Raw genomic sequence first — 22,276 nt, forward strand, 5'->3', positions numbered from 1 at the left:
TAGAGAGAAAGCACGAGCAGGGGAGAGGGGAAGAGGGGAGAGAAAGAGAATCTCTCGCACGTTCCATACTCAGCATGGAGCCAAACATAGGGCTCAATCCCATAACCCTGGGATCATGACCTGACCCAAAATCAAGAGTCAGATGCTCAACCAACTGAGCCACCCAAATGCCCCAAGTCCAAATTCTTGAGAGAGAGAGTCTGATGGGGTCCTTCAGGGTCAGTGCCCATCAGCTGGCTGGGAGGCCAGGGTAACTGAGCAGTGAGGGGCCCAGCCACTAAATCCAGGGGCTGTTCCCTGAAAAGAGGTTGGGGCAGGTGGCCCTCACACACTTAGAGACAATTGTTCATTCTGACCTCTCTTCTCAATTGGTCTATTATCTACATCATTTTCTAAATCAACATACTCTAGAAATCATTTTCCTAGTACTGTTTGCTCCTGTTCCCTTATTCTCTTTTAATGCTCACTTTTATCTTCTGTTTTAAATTTTGTTAAACATGCATATCTGTTAGAATAGTCATTTATAACTGAAACACTTTTGGCGCCCCCGCAGTAACTATTTAAGATTGATCATTATTAGTACCTGCTCTAGTCAAGACGCTTTGGCAGCTGCCGAGTGTAGGAGAGGGGAGTGGCTGGATGAGTAGATGCTCCCCAGCTTGTCCTAACGGAGCTCGCAGCTGCCATAGCACAGCCCGCAGGAAGGCAGCTCACTGTGCTGCTGCAAGCGGTGAGGTCCTACAGAGTAAACCCAGGGCTGTAGAGTGCATAGGCCCATGACACAGGACAGTTGATGTCCCCCCAACAGAGCTGGTGAGGTGGTGAGTGAGATTAGCATTTGTAAAGTGCCTAGCATGGTGCCAGCCTATGCTAGGTTCAGCAATTACAGCTCAAGCCCTGGAGATCCAGTGGCAAATTGGAACAGGAAGGAATTTTTTTTAAGCTTATTTATTTTGAGAGAGAGAGTGCTTGAGAGGGGCAGAAAGAGAAGGAAAGAGAGAATCCCAAGCAGGCCCTGTGCTAAGAGCTGAAACTCACAAACCATGAGATCATGACCTGAATGGCAACCACGAGTTGGACATTCAGCCCACTGAGCCACCCAGGTGCCCAGAAAGGAATTCTTGATCTGACGTGGGAGAGGGAGGAAGAAGGAAGACTACAGAGAAGACAGTACTGGAGCTAGGCACTGGATAAGGATTTCTCTAGGCAGAGAAAGGGGAAGGGCATGAACAAAAGCATGAAGAGACATGTGTTAGGAGAGGATAAGAGACCCTAAATGGCTAGAACTTAGTATTTCTGCAGGAAAATAGAAAGAGAAGGCGCTATGAGCAGGGACTAGGAGGGCAGGGTTGGGCCTGTGGAGGTAGATAGGGAGTCTTGAGTTCCAGCTCTGCCACTTCTTAACAGTGATTTGCTCAGGGCCTCAGTTTCCTCAGCTGTAAAATCAGGAAAATGGGGATAATAACAATATGCCTTTTTTGTAAGGTTTTTGTGAGGATGAAAAGAGAAAGATGTGGCATGTGGGAAGCCCTCAACCTTAATATATGTAGCCTAGGAATATAATGTAGACCCAAAGGTGAATTGGGGCCAGACACAGATTCTTAATGTTTGTCATTCACAGTTTGCCTCTTTTTGCAAATCATTTTGGAAATACCTAAGAGCTGTGTCAGCACCGATCTCTGAGGGAATTCTCTTGATATTCTTCCTTCAGAATGGGACCCTTCATGATATTTGCCTGAGCTGTTCCCTTCCCAGGCCATTGAAGTTCCCTCTGTCTCACGCATCTGAGCCTTGCGTTGTCTCAGGTTTTCATGCCCTTTGGGCATCTGAATAAGTGACATTGGTCACGAACTGGTCGTGGGGCCTGCATGTGGCTTACCCTCTCAGAGAACTCATATCTGTTGGTGAGATTCCATCCCCCCTCCACCTGCTGCATGGAGGGTGAGCTTACAGATCGTTTTCTACTTGAAGACAAAGCTTTTCTTTCTTTTTTTTTTTCCTCAAGATAATTTGTTCCCATACTGTGATAGTTCAAAAATAAAACTTTTTCAACTTTTAAATAATAGGCAAATTTAAATTTTTTGTTCCTATTGGGGCGCCTGTGTGGCTCAGTCGGTTAAGTGTCTGACTTCGGCTCAGGTCATGATCTCACGGTTTGTGGGTTTGAGCCCCATGTCGGGCCCTGTGCTGCCAGCTCAGAGCCTGGAGCCTGTTTCAGATTCTGTCTCCCTCTCTCTCTGACCCTCCTCTGTTCACACTGTCTCTCTCTCTCAGAAGTAAATAAAACATTAAAAAAAAAAAGTTTTTGTTCCTATGTTCCGTTTATCCCATTTCTGTGCCCCCATCAGCCCCAGGTAATAAAAATCCCCTTTTATTTAAAAGGGCTATAATAAATGTACTGTTCTGCCTTTGCTTTTTTTCAAATATTCTTTCTGGGTATCTGAGAGATCATTCCATTTCTGTGCAGACAAAATATTCTTGATGAGCTGGTGACCCCACAGTGGGATTAGGTAGAATGACCCTAGAAGGTTTGCAGAGTCTTTGCTTGGGAGAGTAGGGAGAATGAGGGAAAGGAGAGACCTCCCCAGCAGCGAGGGGACTAGGGAGCCAGCAAGCAACTTTTTCTCTTTAACCTGACTGATTCCCATGGGCCCTCAGCTGCTGAGGGCCAGCTGTGTCCTTGGGCAGGTTGGAAAAAGCTCTCTGCAGGCCCACGCCAATTACAGCCTTGACATCTACGAGCAGGGTGATTCCTGCCTTCTGAGGCCCACCAGTCACCACGCCCCCTCCCAGGGAAGGGGCGGGACAAGAGGGGGGGGATTGAGCAGATGGTCCTGGTGCTTCCCCACTCTGCCCACCCCTTCATGGATGATAACCCCAAGGGGCTCCCTTCGTGAGTTGATGTGAACCCACTCTTGTAGCTTCCACATGCTGGGGAATGGTTTTGATTATATTCTCAGGCACGGATCTAAAGCACTGTAGAGTTGGCCATGGACTTGACTTCCCTTTGCTACTCCTTTTGCTGAGCTGGTAGTGAGGACAGCTCATGTCCCTGTGTTTCAGGAGTCGTGCAGCATTTGCAGAATGGCCAGCTGCTGAGGGACATCTATCTAAAGAAACACAGACTCCTGCCAAATAACTGGTCCACAGACCAACTTTACTTGGAGACCACTGGGAAGAGCCGGACGCTCCAGAGTGGCCTGGCCTTGCTTTATGGCTTTCTCCCCGATTTTGACTGGAAGAAGATTCATTTTAGGCACCAGCCAAGTGCTCTCTTCTGCTCCGGAAACTGCTATTGCCCCCTGAGAAACCAGTATCTGGAAAAGGAACAGCGTCGGCAGTACCTCTTACGTTTGAAAAACAGCCAGCTGGAGAGGACCTATGAGGACATGGCCAGGATCGTGGATGTCCCCACCAAACAGCTTCGAGCGGCCAACCCCATAGACTCCATGCTCTGCCACTTCTGCCACAACGTCAGCTTCCCGTGCACCAGAAATGGCTGTATTGACATGGAGCACTTCAAGGTGATCAAGACACATCAGATAGAGGACGAGAGAGAGAGGCGGGAGAAGAAACTGTATCTGGGCTATGCACTCCTGGGCGCCCACCCCCTCCTCAATCAGACCGTCGCCCGGATGCAGCGTGCAGCAGAGGGCAGGAAAGAAGAGGTCTTTGCCCTCTACTCTGCTCACGATGTCACTCTGTCACCAGTTCTCAGTGCCTTGGGCCTTATGGAAGCCAGATTCCCAAGGTTTGCAGCCAGGTTGATCTTTGAGCTCTGGCAAGACAGAGAAAAGCCCAGTGAGCATTCTGTCCGGATTCTTTATAACGGTGTTGATGTCACGTTCCACACCTCTTTTTGCCAGGACCACCACAAGCATTCTTCCAAGCCCATGTGCCCCCTCGAAAACTTAGTCCGCTTTGTCAAAAGGGACATGTTTGTGGCCCTGGGGAGTAGTACTAGTACTAATTATTATGATGCGTGTCACAGGGAAGGATTCTAAATGGTGAGCAGTACCGTGCTTATAGAATCTATGCCAGTACAGAGGGATGGGAAGGGTCTGCTTCTAGTGCTATCTGCTGCCAAGGGTATAAGATTACTGATTTATAAAGGCTAGAAGTCATGTTTGAGAGCCAGGTAGATGGTTGGGTTGAACAGGAAGCACGTTGCTATAACTGGGTACACAATTAGTTACTGGGTACATAATGACCAGTTCACAGAGAAAGGGAAGGTACTTTTATCAGAGCCAGACTTTGCTTACAATGCCAGAATAATAATTTTGATCCACCATGGTACTATATGATGGAACCAGCAAACCTCAGCCCAAATTTTCTTCATCTGAGACAATTTTACCTGTCCTACTTCAGTGAAACATTTCCTGAAGTGATTCATTTAAAATAGGGGCCAGCAGATTTTTTCTGTACAGGGCCAGATAGTAAAGATTTTAGACTTTGAAGACCCAAAGGCCACGTAAAGTCATAACTATTAACTCTGCTCTTATAACGTGAAAGCAGCCACAGACAGCACATAACCAGATGAGTGTGGTTGTGTTCATGGGCGGCAGTGTGCTGACCCCGATCTCAGAAAACAGGCTGTTCTACAATTTGCATTTTCAGCGCTTTAAGAACCAATGGAACACAGATTTATTCAGTGGTGCCTCCAGCACCTTCCACTAGAAACACCGAATTTGATCTGTATCTGGTGTTATAATAAAACTTGAGAAGGACATAAACATTGAATCCGAATGAATCCTAGAAAAACTGTTAGAATAATACTTGATGTTCATGATGATCATGGTAGAAGATAGTTTTAAGTATGTCTTAAATATTTGTCTGCTGTAGTCTATTTGCTGTATATGCTGAGATTTTTGTATTCCGTTTAGTATTTTTATAGTCTGGGAAAATATTTTCTAAGGCCAGTTTTAAATGTGCTCTTATTCCTATGTAATATTCAGTTTCCTGTACCTGCTTGGTGATTAGAAGGGAGCCGGAAGCCGAATTCAGGCACTTTCTTCCAATAAAACTAATTATGGCCCATTCCCTTTCTAGAATTAGATAAGTTTTTAAACCATTTTCATCAATTTCAAATGGTAAATTCTAATTGATTTTTAAATAAGTTTTTGGAAGAACTTTGTTACTAGATAGTTAAATAATCTTTATAAGGTATTTTATATATTAGAAGCGATTATAATGAAATCTGTGGTTTCTGAACTAAAATGGTGCTAGTTCCTTGTGAAGAAATGTAAAGTGCAGGTGAGACTTCCCTGTGTCGTTGGCATTCCAAACTTTTCTCTTTGTTTTTGTCTAATGTTGCCTTTGGATACGTCCATTTCTATAAATAAATTTTTGAAGAATACTGGTACATACAAGTCATGGTTTGTACATATGGGTCTTTTCAAGTAAGTTCATTTTTTAGAAATGTATCCTTTTTTTTGTGTATATAAAAACGTTTTAAATTAGAAGACTCTCCAGTACGTGTGGAGAAGAGAGGCCAGGCCCCCTGGCCCAGCGTGGGCAGCTGTAGGCTACACTCGGCCCAGCAGACATGGCAGAAAGACACAGCAGCCCTGGCCTGGAGGGGCTGGGGCTTCCTGCTCTGACAGCAGCATCAGAGCTTCATGGGTCGGGAGGACATGCACGGCAAGTGGCCTTGGACTGGCTTGAAATCCATCTACACGGCTCCTTTCGTGGCTGAAAATCATGTGTTGTCTCGAGTATGTAAAGGCTAATCAGTTGGTTTTTGCTCCCACTCATGGTATATCTGAATTAGGAGTGCTAAACACAGCTTGAAGATTGAAAACCGAAAGCGAATAAGAAGATGTTTTAAAAGTCTTTTGGAAACATCTGTTGATAAAGGTAAATATTTTGGATAAGAGCCAACATTAAAAGCATAGGGAAGATGTTTTTGCCTTCCAAGACATGGGGTATGTGCATCATTAACGTATCTTCCTCAGCATCAAGTTCTGAGACGTCTCACTCCATAAACAAACTCTTGAGCACTGAGCTGAGATTAATGCATTCAATTCTTGATTTCTGGGCCATGGTCTTAATGGCTTAGTTCATGGCAGGTGTAGGTGCAAATTCAGCTTTCTTGTTTTTATGATTAAAATTAATACATGCACACTGGAAAACAAACTATACGAAAGCAGCTTCAAAAGTGAAGTTCTTCTCTATTCTCACCTCCAGAGACAACACTGTGAGCTGTTTGACAGATACTCTTCCAGAAATTTTCCATGCAGATGTAGAAATATATATAATTTTTAAATGAGATCACTTTGTATATATTGTTCTGTGATTTGCTTCCCTTAAAATATATTTCTCGTTAACTTACTTCCCTTAACAGTATGTCTTTGAGATATTTCCACATTAAGATAGATGATAGGTAGGTAGGTAGGTAGGTAGGTAGCTCTTTTTATAGCCATTGCATAATATTTAATGATATACATGAAACATATTTTTGAAATTCTTTTTAACATTTATTCATTTTTGAGAGAGTGAGAGAGAGAGAGAGCATGAGCGGGGAAGGGGCAGAGAGAGAGGGAGACACAGAATCCAAAGCAGGATTCAAGCTCTGAGCTGTCAGCACAGAGCCCAATATGGGACTTGAATCCACAGACCACGAGATCATGACCTGAGCTGAACTCAGACGCTTAACCAACTGAGCCACCCAGGTGCCCCTAAAGACATATTTTTAAAATATCATTACAAATGAATGAAATTGAAACTAAAAACCAAGTTACTAAAAAGAGATCACAGGCTTTTGAGATACACAAAACAAGCAGAAGCCAGCAACTGTACATGTTAATTTTGTAGCCCAACTGAGCAGTTAACCCTTTTTCAGTACAGCTGCAGATATTAATATGACTAGAGTATTATTTCCCCAATTTCACTGATAAACAGAATTGGAGAACTTAATACTGCTATTAAGCCTATTTGAGGATCTTCGAGGCTATAGCAGAATTAGGCTTTTGAGAGATGTGAGTGATTCCTTTGTTCAGGACCCCTAAAAACAGATACAGGAGAGGCAGGGATGCCTGCTTCCATTTCTGTGAATCTTCAGGAAGCCTTCTGAACAGATTTAGCAGCCCAGGCTAGTGTGGGTGGACCCCAGTGTGTTTAAACACAGCCACAAGTACAGAGCAGAAAACATCTAGGGTTTACATTGCAGTTCTGGCTTTGATAGTGGCCAGAGGTCTGGCCTGGTCCCCAGTTAACTCCCATTGCCCAAGACCACAGAACTAAATGTTGGGACTGTACCCCTGTATGGGGCCTGCCCTGTAGCCATCTCATGAATACTTCTGCTTGAGAGGAACCAGCTGAATTCAGTGTCTGGTCAGGTTGTCCTGGCCTCTGAAGCCCATCTGCCAGCTGATACTGGACTTGATGTGAGAAGCAGGTATCCCTGAAGGGTCAGCTTGGCTCTTCCCAGAGCTATAGAGCCCTTCAGCGGGGTGCAGCCTCAGGCCTGGCTTCCTAATGCCTGTGAGTAGTAAACGCAGCATTTTGAGGTCAGGATTTCCTTGAGAAATGCCCTGCAAGCATTTCTTTATCAATCTAAATGCCCTCAAGTTCCTGCTACCCCTAAAACAAATGAGGAAGCAGGCTGGAGTGGCGTAGGGGAGGTGAAGTCACTTTTCCGAAGGAAGAGCCCAAGCCTAGAGTCTAACCCAAGTGTGTGTAACACTGGTCAACTTTACAGTGGGTGTACTGTGTAACACACCATGGAAAAGTAAGTTTCCTAGACTAATTTAATCCCCACAATAGCCCTACAAGAGACCATATTTTCTGGTGAATATCAATGAGTACTAAAACAGTGGGGTTACATCTGTTAAAAATTTAAATCTAAATGATCAGGAAAATATTCCAAGTGTGCCTCTGACCATCTGTGGTTGCTGTTTTTCTTATGAAAAAACTGCTTATATAATATAAAACTAATCTTGGCCGTGATGTTATATTATACTCTGCCATTAGAGGATAGCATCAAACATAATGTTTAGCCTTCAGTGCCCAATCTTCCATCTGTAAAGGAGATCGAGTTTGGGGACATGTTTAGTAGGGAGACCAGCTGTCCTGGTTTGCCTGGGACTAAGGAGTTTCCCAGGACGGAGGACTGTTCATTGCTAACACTGAGCACGTTCCCGGCAAACTGGGACAGGTTGGGTACCCCAGTGTTATGTGACACACCTATTAGGTAGTACTGTCATCCCCAGTTTATAGAAACAGGTTAAGTCTGATGGAGTGACCATCAGAGGTTTCAGGTAGTATGCTGCAGAAGTGGGACTCAAAGCTCTTGTCCATTGAACTCGAAGGACCGTGTTCTTAAGCAGGATATGACAGTGCCTCTCAAAACCATTTAGGACTGTTTGGTTACATGCCACAAGAAACCTGAATACAACGGTTAAGCAAATAAAGCCTTTCATTTTCCCCAGTGGCCCTAGCATGTCATCAGAAACCCGGACTGCTGTTTACATCTCACTGGCTAGAACAGGGTCCCTTGGTCCACCTCCATTGCAAAGGAATCTAGGAAAGTGAGTATTTCTGTCGGGCACATTGCTGTCTCAAATCAAGCATTTCTTTTTTTTTTTTTTTTTAATGTTTGTTTATTTTTGAGAGAAACAGAGCATGAGCAGGGGAGGGGCACAGAGAGAGGAAGACATGGAATCCGAAACCAGCTCCAGGCTCCAAGCTGTCAGCACAGAGCCTGATGTGGGGCTCAAACTCATGAACCATGAGATCGTGACCTGAGCTGAAGTTGGACACCGACTGAGCCCCCCCAGGCGCCCCCAGGTACCTCTTAACAAGGAAGAATGGGGAGTGGATATTGGGAAGAGGACTTGCAGCAATTACCACATTCCCCGAAGCCAGCGTTGGGACTGAAGGTGTGGGTGCTCCACCACACAAACACCTCCCCCCCCACCCCCCGCCCCGTTTCAGGACTCCTCCCAGCAGCTGGCAGTGTACAAGCTGGCAGTGTCTCCCTTCCAGGACAGCCATATCCTATGACGAGGCAGGGCAGGGATTGAAACCCCCGGGAACAACCCTGAAAGGCCATCCCTGTTTCATCGCTCCCCACGGCATCAGCTGAGGCCTCATGACTGCATCACAGCCCACTTCTCCCTCATCTGCTGCCTTCTCTTCCTCCACAGCCTCAGCCCTAAGAACATTCCCCGGTAAACTTCCCGCTGTGTGTCTGTCTCAGAGTCTGCTCCTGGGAACCTACCTGCAACAGAAGGCAAACAAAGCCTCGGGCTCAAGGCCTCCGCTGGTCTGGGTGGTAAAATTGGGGTCATTTACTTGAAAGGGATAATATATCTTTTGATCACAAATTTCTTCTATCACTGCCTTTGAGGGGTTTACTTTAGCGTGGAAGTTAAGTAAGCACACAAGAAGCAATAGGAGAAACTTGATCTTGAACAGCCCAAAGCTGATTATGAGAGCTGTTCTGCCAAGACATTTATTGAGCACATACCAGGGGCTGGACACTGACATAGCCATTATGTCTCACGGGATGTGTAAGCATTTATTATCTTCATTTTACAGGAGACTGAGGCCCAGAGGTGGACCTCTGCCCAGGATGCCCCAATCACTAGGAAGTGGCAGATTCAGGACTGGAACAAGAGTTTTCCCAGATGACAGATCTCTTCTCGCTCCCTTGGCACACGGCTTCCCTGCTCCCTTACTCCACTTCCCTCCTAGAATGAGCAAAACCTGAAGCCACTCATACAGCTGAGTCGACGTCAGTCCAGGGAATGCTCCTTGTTACATTCGTGATTCTAGCTCCCTGCATTTCTCCTCCCATTTTTTTTTCCTAATGCAGCATTTCTAAGAAAGTAGGATCATCTTCTAATGGGTTGTTTTAGCCTGAGTTCTGAGAGCAGTCTGAAGGGGGGATAAAACAGAAAACAAAAAACCCCTTAAGTGTAGGTGTTTATGAATGTTATCCCAAGGACAGGAGCGAAGGACAGGGAAGGTGACAAAGGGAAGAGGGAAAGCTGTAGTGGGGATGCATTGCCGAGCTGACATGGTCACTGGTGGCTCCAGCCCACATGACTTCCGGACACACCTGAGACGCATCTGATCCGTTCACCTGGGGGAAGACCAGAGCGACATAGATCCCTCACTCCCATCCGCAGCTGTCTGCGCTGCGCTGCGGGGTCGGACACGGAGTGCAGAAGGTTCACCTGGGCACCCTGGCATCTGAGAAGCCCTGGGGGAGAAGGCAAGAGAAGGAGAGGCTGTCAGGTCAAGGCCTGCATGGACTCGGTCACCATAAAAGTGGGTGTACAATAAACTATTTGTAAAAAAAAAAAAAAAAGTGGGTGTACAAAGACGTAAGGCCGAGAGAGGACTGGGAGACGTGTTCAATGGGAGAAGCCAGCGTTCACTGGGCACTTCGGGGTCCCAGGGCTACGCTGTGCTTTGTAAGCAAAGCCTTGTTTCTGCCTTATAGCAATCCTGTGCCTCTGAAATCCTCCTTATTGTCTCCCATTTTTAAGCTGGAGAAACTGAGAGGAGGGGTCACCCTCTCAGGCCTCCCAGCAGGGAAGTGGCAGACCTGGGAGTCAAGCAGCTGACTCCCGAACCCTGGCTCATCACCACTCCACCATCACAGTCAGCGTTCCTCACGGGCCCCACGTGAATGGGTGAGGGCTTACTAATACGTGCTAAATCCACACTCAGTATTTCTCTCTGGCATACGGACTGTACACTTGTGTCAGCACAAATCAAACCATGCCCCTGCTCGTTAAAACCCCATGGTCGTCCTCTACCCTCTAGAGAAAATCCAAGCCCCCTAAGGGGACTCACAAGGCCACAGGGGTTGTGCACAGACTGCTGTTGTAGACACATTCCTTGCATGCCTGGGAGAGTGAAAAAGGGTCAGTGTCACCATGTGGGATGCTGGGTTTGCAGAATCTCTGAAGGGAACCGTCCTGTCCAGAGGCCCCCCTCCCCCAGCAAATCTTCCTCAGGACCTAGCAACCTCCTAGTCTTTCACTTTCTTCTGCTTCCCCGTTTGTGTCTGAAGTAGGGTATCCCAGAGAAGAAAAGAGCTTTGGGACCACACAGGCTGAATTCAAAACCAGTTCTACATCACTTCCTACCTCAGATTCCCCATCTGAAACTGGGGAGGGATACCTCCTGTGAGCGTGCACAGAAAGCACCAGGCCCAAGGACCCTCTATAATCACTACTGTCCCCAAGTTATTCTTTCTTTTAACTGCTCTGACATGAAACCAGCTGGAGCTGGAATATGCTCCTGCCCATTAAGCCAGCAAGCCCATCTGGAGGCCTAACATCATGCTCTAGGCATAACTGGCCGATACAACTACCTGGGCTCCTAACTTCCCTTTGGCGGTGAAAAGAACTCGAATCTTCTGAGTCCTACCTTTGTGCCCAATGCCGTAGTTGACACCTTATGTTAACATCTCAGCTATTCCCAAAGGGAAATTGAGCTCAGAGCCCAACCTTTCTCCATGTTGCCTTCATTATCTATATCTAACCTCCTTCTTTGTGCGTTAGAGTTACTGCCCATTGCAGAAGGAGCAGCTGACCAGAGTCCAGAAAAGGAATTGGACTCATCGGCTTTAGGTCAAGTGATCTAGCCCCTCCTGGACCCCTAGAGAAGCAGCTGCTCAAAGAAGCAGCCCAGAAAGTGGCATGCACCTCGACAGAAGACAGATCCTGCCCTCAGTGCTTCAGCTTTAGGGAGTTGCCACCCTCCGTGCCCTGGGAGAGACAGGTAAGATGCTCCTCCATTCTCCCTCCTCCCCCATGGCTGGTGTGCTCCTGGCAGCGGTGCCTGGAAGTGGCCAGTCCTTCTGGTCAGTAGCTGGCTGGCTTCCTCCTAGCTCGGGAGTCAAGCATGTCTTGGTTAAGCACTTCCTCGGTGAGAAATCCTTTCTGGAGCCTTTCCTCAAGCTGGCCAGAGACTGGGCTGCTACAAGCCTGAAGTTTAGCTCTGGAGTGTGCAGGGCGCGGTTGTGAAGGGGCGCCACTCTGCCGTCTAGTGTCAGCTCTGCCTGGGCCTTGTTCTACAGCCTCTTTTTCCCAGCAAACTGAAGCTCCCTCTGGTGGCCTAGGAGTCACCTCATCTCCCCACTTGCCTATACATTAGCCCCCACTTATCCTCGAGGGATACATTCCAAGATCACAGTGGACACCTAAAACCGCAGATACTGAACCCTATATATACGATGTTTTTTCCTATACATACATGCCTATAATAAAGTTTAATTTATAAATTAGGCATGGTAAGACAATATTAATAATAACAGAAAAATTATAACAATATACTGTAATAAAAGTCCTGTGAATGTGGTCTCTCTTTCCCTCCCTCAAAATATTATACTACACTCGCCCTCCTTTCTGTCATGATGTGAGATGATCCAATGCCTACATGATGAGATGAAGTGAGGTGACCGCTGTAGGCACTGTGATGTAGCATTAGGCTACTACTGATCTGAGGATAACTCAGAAGGAGGATCATCTGCTTCTGGACCACATGTGACCCGTGGCCGAAACCATAGAAAGCAAAACTGCAAATAAGGAGCGGGGAGCGCTACCGTATTGTCTTCAGGATGTAGCAAGTAGAAACACACTCTGTATCCAGATGGTTTCACCACAGCTGCCCTTTTGTCTCACTGGTGACCCAGCTGTTCAGCATTCTCAAGAACTGACTCCCTGATGAATGGACTGATCATTATATCGACCTTCAACTGATGAATCCTGAAGGACCACTGTCCATCTGAAAAGTTAACACTAAGTGACTGGCCAGTTGGCTGATTAAGTTTCTAAACCACAAATCATTTGATTGATCTACTGGCTTTTTAACTGACCCTCTAACACTAAATAACTAAATATCTGATAAGCTTGAACTGTCTTCCAGCTGACTCTTCCACTAACCAGCTGAATGACTGACTGCCCAGCAGAGGTCCCACAGACTGACAGCCTGGGTCCAAAACTAAGGGTACCAGAAGGATGGAAAGACAGGCTGCCCCATCCTCATGGCCTGAGGCTTGATGAGGCCCTGTGCTTCGTCCTCTGGGGGCTTGGGGCCCTACTCTTCCCCTTCCGGCACCACTTGAAAATTACAGAAAGGGCAACCAGGAAACTGATCCTCTGATCGAGTGAAGTTCTTAATCAGGGACCAAAATATGGGTTCTGATTTTGTTTTCAAAATCGTGTGGTTATACAGCTGTTTATCTGGGAAACATGTTCACAGCTTTCACTGGATTCTTTAAAAGAGTCCAGCAGACACACATTCAGAACTACTGCTCTGGAAAAGCCCTTGGCAAACATTCAGTTAAGCAAAAACCTTACCTGAATTTAAACCCCATTTATCCCTCCCATTAGGCCAGTGATAAGAAAGTAACTAGGAAGAGCCAGAGTCATAATGGACATGGATGTAGGAGGAAAGATAAAGGCTGAGCTGTGTGTAAAGTTTCCAGAGAGAGGCCCAAAGAAATCAACATGTGTTCTTTTGGCGTAGAGGCCACACTTAGCCCGAGATAGCAGGACAACCTCAGCTCTGGGCGAGGCTCTTTGAACTGAGATGGATACATATATCAGGGCCCTTGTCTGGAGCCTGGAGTATGTATAAGTATATGATCATGAGTAGCTATATGGCTGTGTGTATTTACACAGCAATGTGCGTACAAGGGTGGGTAGAACAGAGCTGTATGGCTCTGAGAATGAATGTCCTTTGGGTCAAAGCATGCATCTCAATAGTTTTGTGAACAGATTTACACAAAGGAGGACCCTCCAATGTTTTTTGGAGTCGAGAGATTAGCAGCAAGTATTTCATAAAGCAAGATCATCTGCATACATGCCAGCAGCCCACATCAGAAATCTGGGAATCCTTAACTCTTTCCTCCCCCTGAGCCCTTATCATCCACTCAGTCCACACTGCCACTGTCACCATTGATAATCACATCTCCCTGGATTACTCCTCAGTAATTGGAAGGCCCTTTTAAGTTCGTTGCCCTGCTCGAAGGGGACTCTGAGCTCTCGAGGCCCCAGAATTCGTACGCATTGGCCCTCAAACCTGGTCCTAAGCCACACCCCCAAGGCTTTAGCTCTGACGCCTCTTCCTCCAGGCCGTGAGGCGCTGTCCCTACATCTAACATCTCGGCGATATCACAAGTCGCTGTAATTGCCTAATTGCAATTTGCAATCATAACTGACAGAGGACCCAAGTCCGTTCTAACCTGGGACCCCTCCCCGTGGTACAAGGAGCCAGAGCGACATAGGCGTACGCGACTTGCCCATGCTGCAGAACTAGCGGCCGCAAAGTGAAAACGGAAATGTGCGTGCACAAAGGGAACAGTAGGTACTACGACTCCCAGAATCCTTCTGACCAAGAATCCATTTCCCAGAAAGGCCCTCGGGGTCCCCATCCCGGAAATGCCCTCGTTTGCGAAAGCAAAAGGTGGGACCGTCCTGGCCGTGGAGAAGCTTTCTGAGTGGGTAGAACGGAGCGAAGTTTGTAGAGTGTTTGCCTCCAGAGGTCGTTCGTGAGTCAGAGAAACCCGACTTTGAAGGGAAAGACCCGGCCACGGTCCTTCCGCGCTTCTCGGTGCTGTGTTATGGTTCCTCTGCCGGCCCTTCTCAGCTTTGCACTCCCTCTGCTTGCTCTGGCTTTGCCTGCTGCCGCTGCTACAGACTCTCTGCCCACCCCCGGGCGTCTCTGAAGACAGAGACTGCCTGTATGGCGAGGCAGTCTCGGGTACCCTTGTTCCCTGCATTATCCTGTCTTCCGCTGGGAGTTCATACTGGATGCAATTCTTTTAACAACTTTTGAACATGTCTACAAAGTCTTAGTTGGTCAGTATTCCATTATATCTGCATAACAGCATTTTAAGGAATATGCAGCCCTGCTCAGCCTAGTTAGAAGGGATGCCGAGGAGAAAATATTCGTGAACTATATAAAAGATTAATAATACAAATATAAGTCAATGAGGAAAAGGCAACCCAATTGAAAAATGGACAAAGAATATGAACAGGAAATTCACAGAACCAGAAATAGTTAACCAAAAAGACACAGGTTAAGATTTCCAACATGACTAGTAATCGAGAAAAATACACTATAAAACAGCAAGATGTTTATTTTCACAAAAAAAATGCTATCAGATAGTTAAAAGGAGCAATAGGGTTGGTGACAATGTTTCTAACATCAATTGTTCATCGAATTCGGTGGTTATGAGTGTAAATCGGTACAGTGCTTTCAGTAGGCAGTTGGACTGTGTTTATCACGATCAAAAGGCCTGCGTTCCCTTTGAGGTGGGGAGGGGCTGACGCAGGGTGGGCGGGGCTACGGGAATGACGTAGAGGGAGGGGCTGGAGGAATGGGCGTTAAGGGGAGGGGATAAAGCCCTGGAATGTAAAGGGGGTTGGTTATCTGTAGGACTGGGAGTGATTAAAAGGACTGGGATTGACGGAGAGCGAAAGGGACAAAGGTTTGGGGGAACCAAGAAGCACTTGAAAAGATAGGGGGAAGTGAGAACAAATGGCAGTGGGAAGATTAACGGGGATTAGAAACAATCGAAAAATTTGAGGGGGACAGGCAGGGATTAGGAAGGTAAAATAGAAACACCTGGCTTTCAGTGAATTGACCTAGAGCCCCTGGCATTACAAGACCTGCTACCATTGAGCAAGGCCCCTGTGGAGAATGAGGTTTGTTAGCAAACAGGAAATACTGACTTTCAGAGTGCTACTAACAGTACCTTGCAGAGTTCTTTTACTTCTCGTCTCGGCCGTGTTATCACATTGTAGTTTGTTTCTAAAAGCAACCTGAGATCTTTCAAGACTCCTTACTCTGCAACTTCTGGTCATGAATGGCTCATGTCTTTCCCATGTGACCCTCAGGTGTAAACTAGACATTTCAGCTGCTTCAAGTAGAAACTTACTTTGTCACTTTTAAAACTCGGAAATGCCCCCAAATCCTGGGAATGCATCAACGATGCTCTCTCTGTAATAGAGTGCAAGAAGTAGGCATACAGGGGTGCAAATCCCAAGACTCTTCCACTTCTTTCTTGGTTTGAGGCAAGGGTTCTTTTAGGAAGCAGAGGCCCTGTAGTCTCTGGCTTTCTCTGTGGTTCGTGCCGTTTTCCACACAGTGAATGACAGGGCGACCTGATATCAAGTATCGCAAAGGGAGAGGGCTGTAAAGGACTTAATTGTGACCATAAAAATTCAGATGTTGAAGCCCTAACACTCAGTACTTCAGAATGGGATTGTATTTGCAGATAGGGCTTTTCAAGAGGTATTTAAGTTAGGATGAGGCCATTTTAAGTGGGCCCTAATCCAGTCTGACTGGTCTCCTTAGAAAAATAGTAAATTTGCACACAAAAAAGACACACTGGGGATTTGCATGCACAGAGAAAAGGCCAGAAGGGCAGCCATCTGCAAACCAAGTAGAGAGGCCTCATAGGACACCAGCCCTTGCTTGACATCTTGATCTTGGGCTAACATCCTCCAGAACTGTGAGAGAATTAATTTTTGTTGGTTAGACAACCTAGTCTATGATGTTGTGTTATGCCATCCCTAGAAAACTAATACAGGGGCTTTCACAGGTCTGGGGAAAAAAAAATTAACTCAGGTCTTCCGGTTAACTATTACTGGGAACTATTTGGAAGTGCTTCCTTTGAGCATGGAAAAAGTCCCTGCTGCACTCCCATACACATATTTACTTTTTGTTCAGGAAATGTGGAGTCTGCCATTACAGGGCCTGAAAAGTTCCCCAGGTGTGTTGCAGGATCATCGAGTACAAGGGGAAAGAAAGGATTCTTGAAATGTTCTGTGGTACAACTTAGTAAGTTCATTTAAGCAGCACAGAGGCAAGACCCATTTGCAGAAAGGACTGCACTTTTTTTGCTGTATGAAGCTGGTGGTTATATACCTAGTCCTCAAGGGGAAGGGGATATGCAGGGAGTGTTGGGTCATAAATTTTTTCTTTGAATTTCTACGCATAAAACTACTTTTGTAACATTTCTCTATTGCTTCTCATTCAGTTTGGTATTAACTATGAGTGAGATGTACAGACTGTCATGAGGCCCTTAAGAATGTAGCAACCAGCACATGTTTGATCCTTACTGGAACTGTGCAGGCTGTAGATCAGCCAAAAATGAACATTTTCCTGCTTCTGTCCCTCATCATTTCTCCCCTGACCAATTTTTGGTCCTTAAATCTTTAAGGTTGTTGAAGGGTGAAGGCCTCATCTTCTGTAACTTCTTCAGGCTGACAGCAGTCATAAGACATATCCCAGCCTATGAACCAAAACTAGTCACTGTCTGTCCCTACAAGTAACTATTATGGGAGGCTGTGGAGTTCAGAGTGGACATCAGGATGAATTTGTTTCGAGTAGTAAGGATCATGTGTCGGCTGGGTGAGGGAATCAGGAACTACTTGCATGTAGAACAAAGCAAAAGTGACCACACATTAGGATTACTATTACAATGAAAATAAAAAGAACAATGAAAAGACCCTTTAGTGTGGATCACAGCCCGCCTCCTGACCAGGAACTTAACCAGTCATTAAGTGGCAATGTAGGTCTTTAAGAGCACCAATTTGATTATTCATATCAGTAAGTAATCTTGTTATATTTTTGTCATAATCTTGAATGTAGAACAACATTCCACCTTAATAACAGCACATGTTCCTCCTTGTGCTGCTAAGACATCTAATGCCATTCTATTTTGTAGAACTACTTTAAATATACTTGAGTTATTTCAGAGGTAAATAATATAATGGTATTTTTTTTTAATGTTTTATTTATTTCTAGGAGAGAGAGAGACAGCGTGAGCAGGGGAGGGTCAGAGAGAGAGGGAGTCACAGACTCTGAAACAGGCTCCAGGCTCTGAGCTGGCAGTCAGCACAGAGCCCGACGCGGGGCTCGAACCCACGAACTGTGAGATCATGACCTAAGCGAAAGTCGGACGCCTAACCGACTAAGCCACCCAGGAGCCGCAGTATTTTAAGAGTCAATTAAAGCCTTCATTGTGTATTTATCAAGGGCCTCCATGTGCCATATGGCATTTTCTAAACCTACTGATAGAAGAGAAATAGATGTCAGATGATTATACCAATGGAACGCAGATCTTGTCCATTGTTGTTTTAGATATGGAAGACTAGCTGGACTTGTGATAGTCTTAGTGCTATGGCCATACATCTAGTCGTAACCTCTAGTACACCTTCCAGTCCAGCCTGGTGAAAGCCATGGCTACATATTTGTCCCACATAACTGTTGTGTTCCATTAGGCACTAGCCATCTGATGGCTGGTCATTTTGTCCAGTCAGTAGCAAACCAATCAGTTGCCTATAAAATAATGGTATGGTCACAGGCTTCTGGGGGAACCATTCCATTTAGTGAGTATATTGGGCCATGCATCGAGAGTATGGTGTTTTCAGTTCCCAGCATAAAATGACCTCTGGCTTAGTTGTCTTGTTGTGGGAATAAGCCACATACATTCATCCCATATTTGATGTCATCCTTCCTGGATGTGTCGGCAGGAAGGACTATGTAGTTGGGGAATTTGTTGTTATGAGCCTACCTGTAGGTTGCCATATTCAGTTAAAATTTTAATAGTTTAAGGACAAGAGAAGCCATCTTATAGCCTGGAGAGTCACATGTAACATTTGCTGTAGGCCAGCCAGAAACATTCTTGCCGGTAATAAAAATATCCCTCTCTGTGCCTGTATCAAGATGATGAATCATATCAGCGATGTAGTGGTGTAAATAATGCCAATCTGTACCTTGTAAAGGAGAAACTCACCAAGGAAGGCCTGAAGTGCTTGATATGGGCAGTAAGCCACAATCCAGCATGAATACTGGTTTTGTAGCTCCACATAATGTTACACTGATTGTAGAAAAGAGTTACCACTTAGGATGGTGTGTAGATGGCAGGTAACAGAAAAGAGACCTTCATGTTTTCTTATCTTGTTGTTGAAAAGGAATTTGAGACCTAGACCTTCTGCTGGTTCGCAGGAATATGAGGGCACGTCGACCAGCTCATTGCCATCCTCTGTTGAAAGGGTATAAGTTTAATTCTAGAAATACAAATCCAAGTCGAGTGACCTTCTAGTTTTACCGCAGTGGAGTGCTTAAAATGACTCTGTAAGGTCCTTTCCATCTAGGAATTAGTTCTCCTGAGTTGTTTGCCTGCCAGTCATTTGAATAGACTAGTTCTCTGGAGTTTACTTGCAAAGAATTTTGAATTTCCTTAGGGTCTGGTTTTGGCAGTACCTTATTAGCATATTTGTTAAGAATTTTATGGATTAATCTAGCATCTAATGAAAAGCATAACATTAATTTAATCTGGCTCTGCGGATAAGTCAATGGTAAGGGTCTACCATATATTAATTCAAAAGGGCTTAACCCTATTCTTTCCTGTGGGGTGGTTCTTATTCCTAAGTGACCTATTTGTAAGAGTTATCCAGCTTTCTTATGTTTCTGTGCTCATCTTGGTGAGGTATCTTTCAAAATTATGGTTGGCCTTTTCAACTGTGGCTAGCGATTGAGAATGTCAGGCTGTATGTAAAAAATATTTAGTTTTGTGGGCTCAGGCTACCTGTAATTTGGGCTGTAAAGGATGGGGCATTGTTACTTTGAAGAGATCAGGGAGCCCAAACTAAGGACCGATTTCCCTTAATAAAGCCTTTGTTACTTCAGTAGCTTTTTCTGCCTTACATGGGAAGCCCTCCAACCATCCAGTAAACGTATCTACAAAGACTAATGAATATATCCCTTACAAGGTGGCAACTGTGTAAAATCAATTTGCCAGTCTTCCCCAGGGTACTTTTCACATCTTTGGGCAAGTGTTACAGAGAGAAGGTGGCCGTAGTGCACCTTCAAGGTTAACATGGGCACACATTGCACACGATTTACATGCCTTTTATAAAACGGCTCTTAATCCTATTCCATCAAACAAGGGTTTGGTGAAATTCCATGAAGCTTTTCTTCCCATATGAGTAGCCTGGTGCAAGCCTGGTGCTAATTTGCATTGTTTCTCCTTAGGGACAAAGATTTCTCCTTTATCGTTCTTTTTTTTTTTTTTTTTAATGTTTTATTTATTTCTGAGAGAGAGAGAGACAGCGTGAGCAGGGGAGGGTCAGAGAAAGAGGGAGATACAGAACCTGAAACAGGCTCTAGGCTCTGAGCTGGCAGTCAGCACAGAGCCTGACGCGGGGCTCGAACCCACAAACTGTGAGATCATGACCTGAGTCGAAGTTGGATGCTAAACCGACTGAGCCACCCAGGTGCCCCCCTTTATCATTCTTAATACCATCCTTCAGCAGTTTTAGCATATCCTTCCCCAAGTCCCTGTTGTTTCCTCCCATAGTATAAGTGGGAACCACAGTGCTTAAGAGATTAGAGACTGGTGTAAGACTCAGAACTAGTTTAGTTCAAGCTGCCACTTTGGCTGCCCAATCATCTAAATTATTTTCTTTAGACTCTAGATTTGTTCCCTTTGGATTCCTCCAAGATGCTTTACAGAATCTTCTTTAGGGAGATGAACTGCCTCAAACAGAGTTACAGTTTCAAGTCCATATTTAATAGGGGACTTAGGCTAATTAATAATCTGTTTTACTTCCAGATGGCACCATATGCATGAAGTGCAAGGAGGGCATATTTTGAATCTGTATATATAGACTCTTAGGCCTTTTTTAAAAATGTTTATCTATTTATTTATTTTTGAGAGTGTGCACATGAGTGGGGAGGGCAGAGAGAAGGACAGACAGAATCCCAAGCAGACTCTGTGCTGACAGCAGTGAGCATGATGTGGGGTTCAAACGCATGAACTGAGATCCTGACCAAGCCAAGACCAAGAGTCAGATGTTTAACCAACTGAGCCATCCAAGCACCCTGACTCTCAGGCCTTTAGCTAACTGAAGAGCTTGTGTGAGAACTATCAGTTCTGCCTTTTGAGCTGAAGCATTGGTTGGTAATGGGTTGGCTTTAGTAGTTTTCATGAAACTAACAATTACATACCCAGGTTTAGTTTGTCTTTCTTATATAAAACTTCTGTTGTCTATAAACCAACTATCTGTGGCTTGCTCTTTTAGATCCAGATGTGACTGGAATAGACTAATTCTATTACCTCTTTACAGTCATGTTCAGACACAATAGTAGCATGATCTTGTCCAGGCATGAGGGATGCTGGGTTTAGGGTTTGGCAGGTTTTGAGAACAGTATCGTGGGAGTCTAAAGTATAACGTGATCTTTAGTTATCCCCCTGTCATTCACTGAAGTTTTAATTTCTAAAACTCCTTGAACCTGACAAGAAGCCATCACTGTTAATGGCTGTCTCATTGAAAGTTTAGCTGCTGCTTCTATGAGCTGTGCAGTAGCTGCTATTGCTCAGGGACATGTTGGCCATCCTTGGGCTGTACTGTCAATGGTTTGGAAAATCATCCTATAGGTCTCATTTCATGCCGTAGTTTTTGTGTTAGTACTCCTAGGGCTTGGCCCTGCTTTTCAGCAATGAATAGGGTAAATGGCTTTTCTAAGTTTGGTAGAGCCAGAGCCTGGCCAAAGATAGGTTAGTTTTTAGTTGTTGAAAGGCCTCCTGTTGTTCTCTGTCCCACTTTAAAGGCTCTTATTTGGCCCCCTAGTGGCCTTATATTGAGGTTTAGTAAAGACTTAAAACTCTGGAATCCATGGGTGGCAAAATCCAGCCATTCCTAAAAATGTTTGGAGTTGTTTTTTTGTGGCAGGAGGTCCCAATTCTATTATAGCTCTTTTTCTTTCAATTGACAGGGAATGCTCTCCAGGTGTTAATTCATATCCTAAGTATTGTAACTTCTGTTTAGAAATTTCAGCCTTTTATATGATACTCAGTATCCTCTCTCTCCGAGAAGGTTTAGTACACAATAAAATTATAGACTAAGGCCCCTTTTGTGGGGCTACATATTAAAATTTCATCAACATGTTGTGATACTGTTCCTTGAGGCAATGTAAGATACCTAAGTTCTCTACTGAGTGCCTTGCCAAACAATTGGGGACTATCTCTAAATCCCTGTGGAAGGACCGTCCATGTAAAAGGACCATCCATGTAAAAGGATCGTCCATGTAAGCCGCCATGCTTGTTCTCCTGATGGAGTTCATTGAAAGGCAAATAGAATCTGGGCCTCTTCTGGGGCGCCTGGGTGGCTTAGTCGGTTAAGCGTCCGACTTTCGCTTAGGTCATGATCTCGCGGTTCATGGGTTCGAGCCCCGCGTTGCGCTCTGTGCTGACTGCCAGCTCAGAGCCTGGAGCCTGTTTCAGTCTGTGACTCCCTCT

General features: G+C 45.3%; 2 protein-coding genes across 14 annotated transcripts in view; both read left to right on the top strand.

Moving 5' to 3' along the window:
- The window catches only part of PXYLP1 (2-phosphoxylose phosphatase 1), a 94,701-nt gene extending 89,345 nt beyond the window's left edge, over positions 1–5,356 (top strand). For all 6 annotated transcript variants that reach the window (XM_077756696.1, XM_077756698.1, XM_077756701.1 and 3 more), the window contains one exon: positions 3,064–5,356. In XM_077756696.1, coding sequence (XP_077612822.1) covers positions 3,064–4,004 — 941 coding nt within the window. In that variant the 3' untranslated portion in view covers positions 4,005–5,356. The remainder of the gene's footprint in view (positions 1–3,063) is intronic.
- A 9,048-nt stretch (positions 5,357–14,404) lies between these two features.
- Positions 14,405–22,276, top strand: part of ZBTB38 (zinc finger and BTB domain containing 38) — a 160,796-nt gene continuing 152,924 nt past the window's right edge. For 4 of the 8 annotated variants that reach the window (XR_013333322.1, XR_013333321.1, XR_013333323.1 and 1 more), the window contains exon 1: positions 14,405–14,574. The gene's annotated coding sequence lies outside the window, so the exon portion shown is untranslated. Of the gene's footprint in view, positions 14,823–22,276 lie in introns of all 8 variants that reach the window. The other 4 variants (XM_077756702.1, XM_077756708.1, XM_077756704.1 and 1 more) reach the window with 3 other exon arrangements.

Source organism: Crocuta crocuta, unplaced genomic scaffold, assembly GCF_008692635.1.
Source record: "Crocuta crocuta isolate KB4526 unplaced genomic scaffold, BGI_CrCroc_1.0 scaffold337, whole genome shotgun sequence".
Taxonomy (NCBI): domain Eukaryota; kingdom Metazoa; phylum Chordata; class Mammalia; order Carnivora; family Hyaenidae; genus Crocuta; species Crocuta crocuta.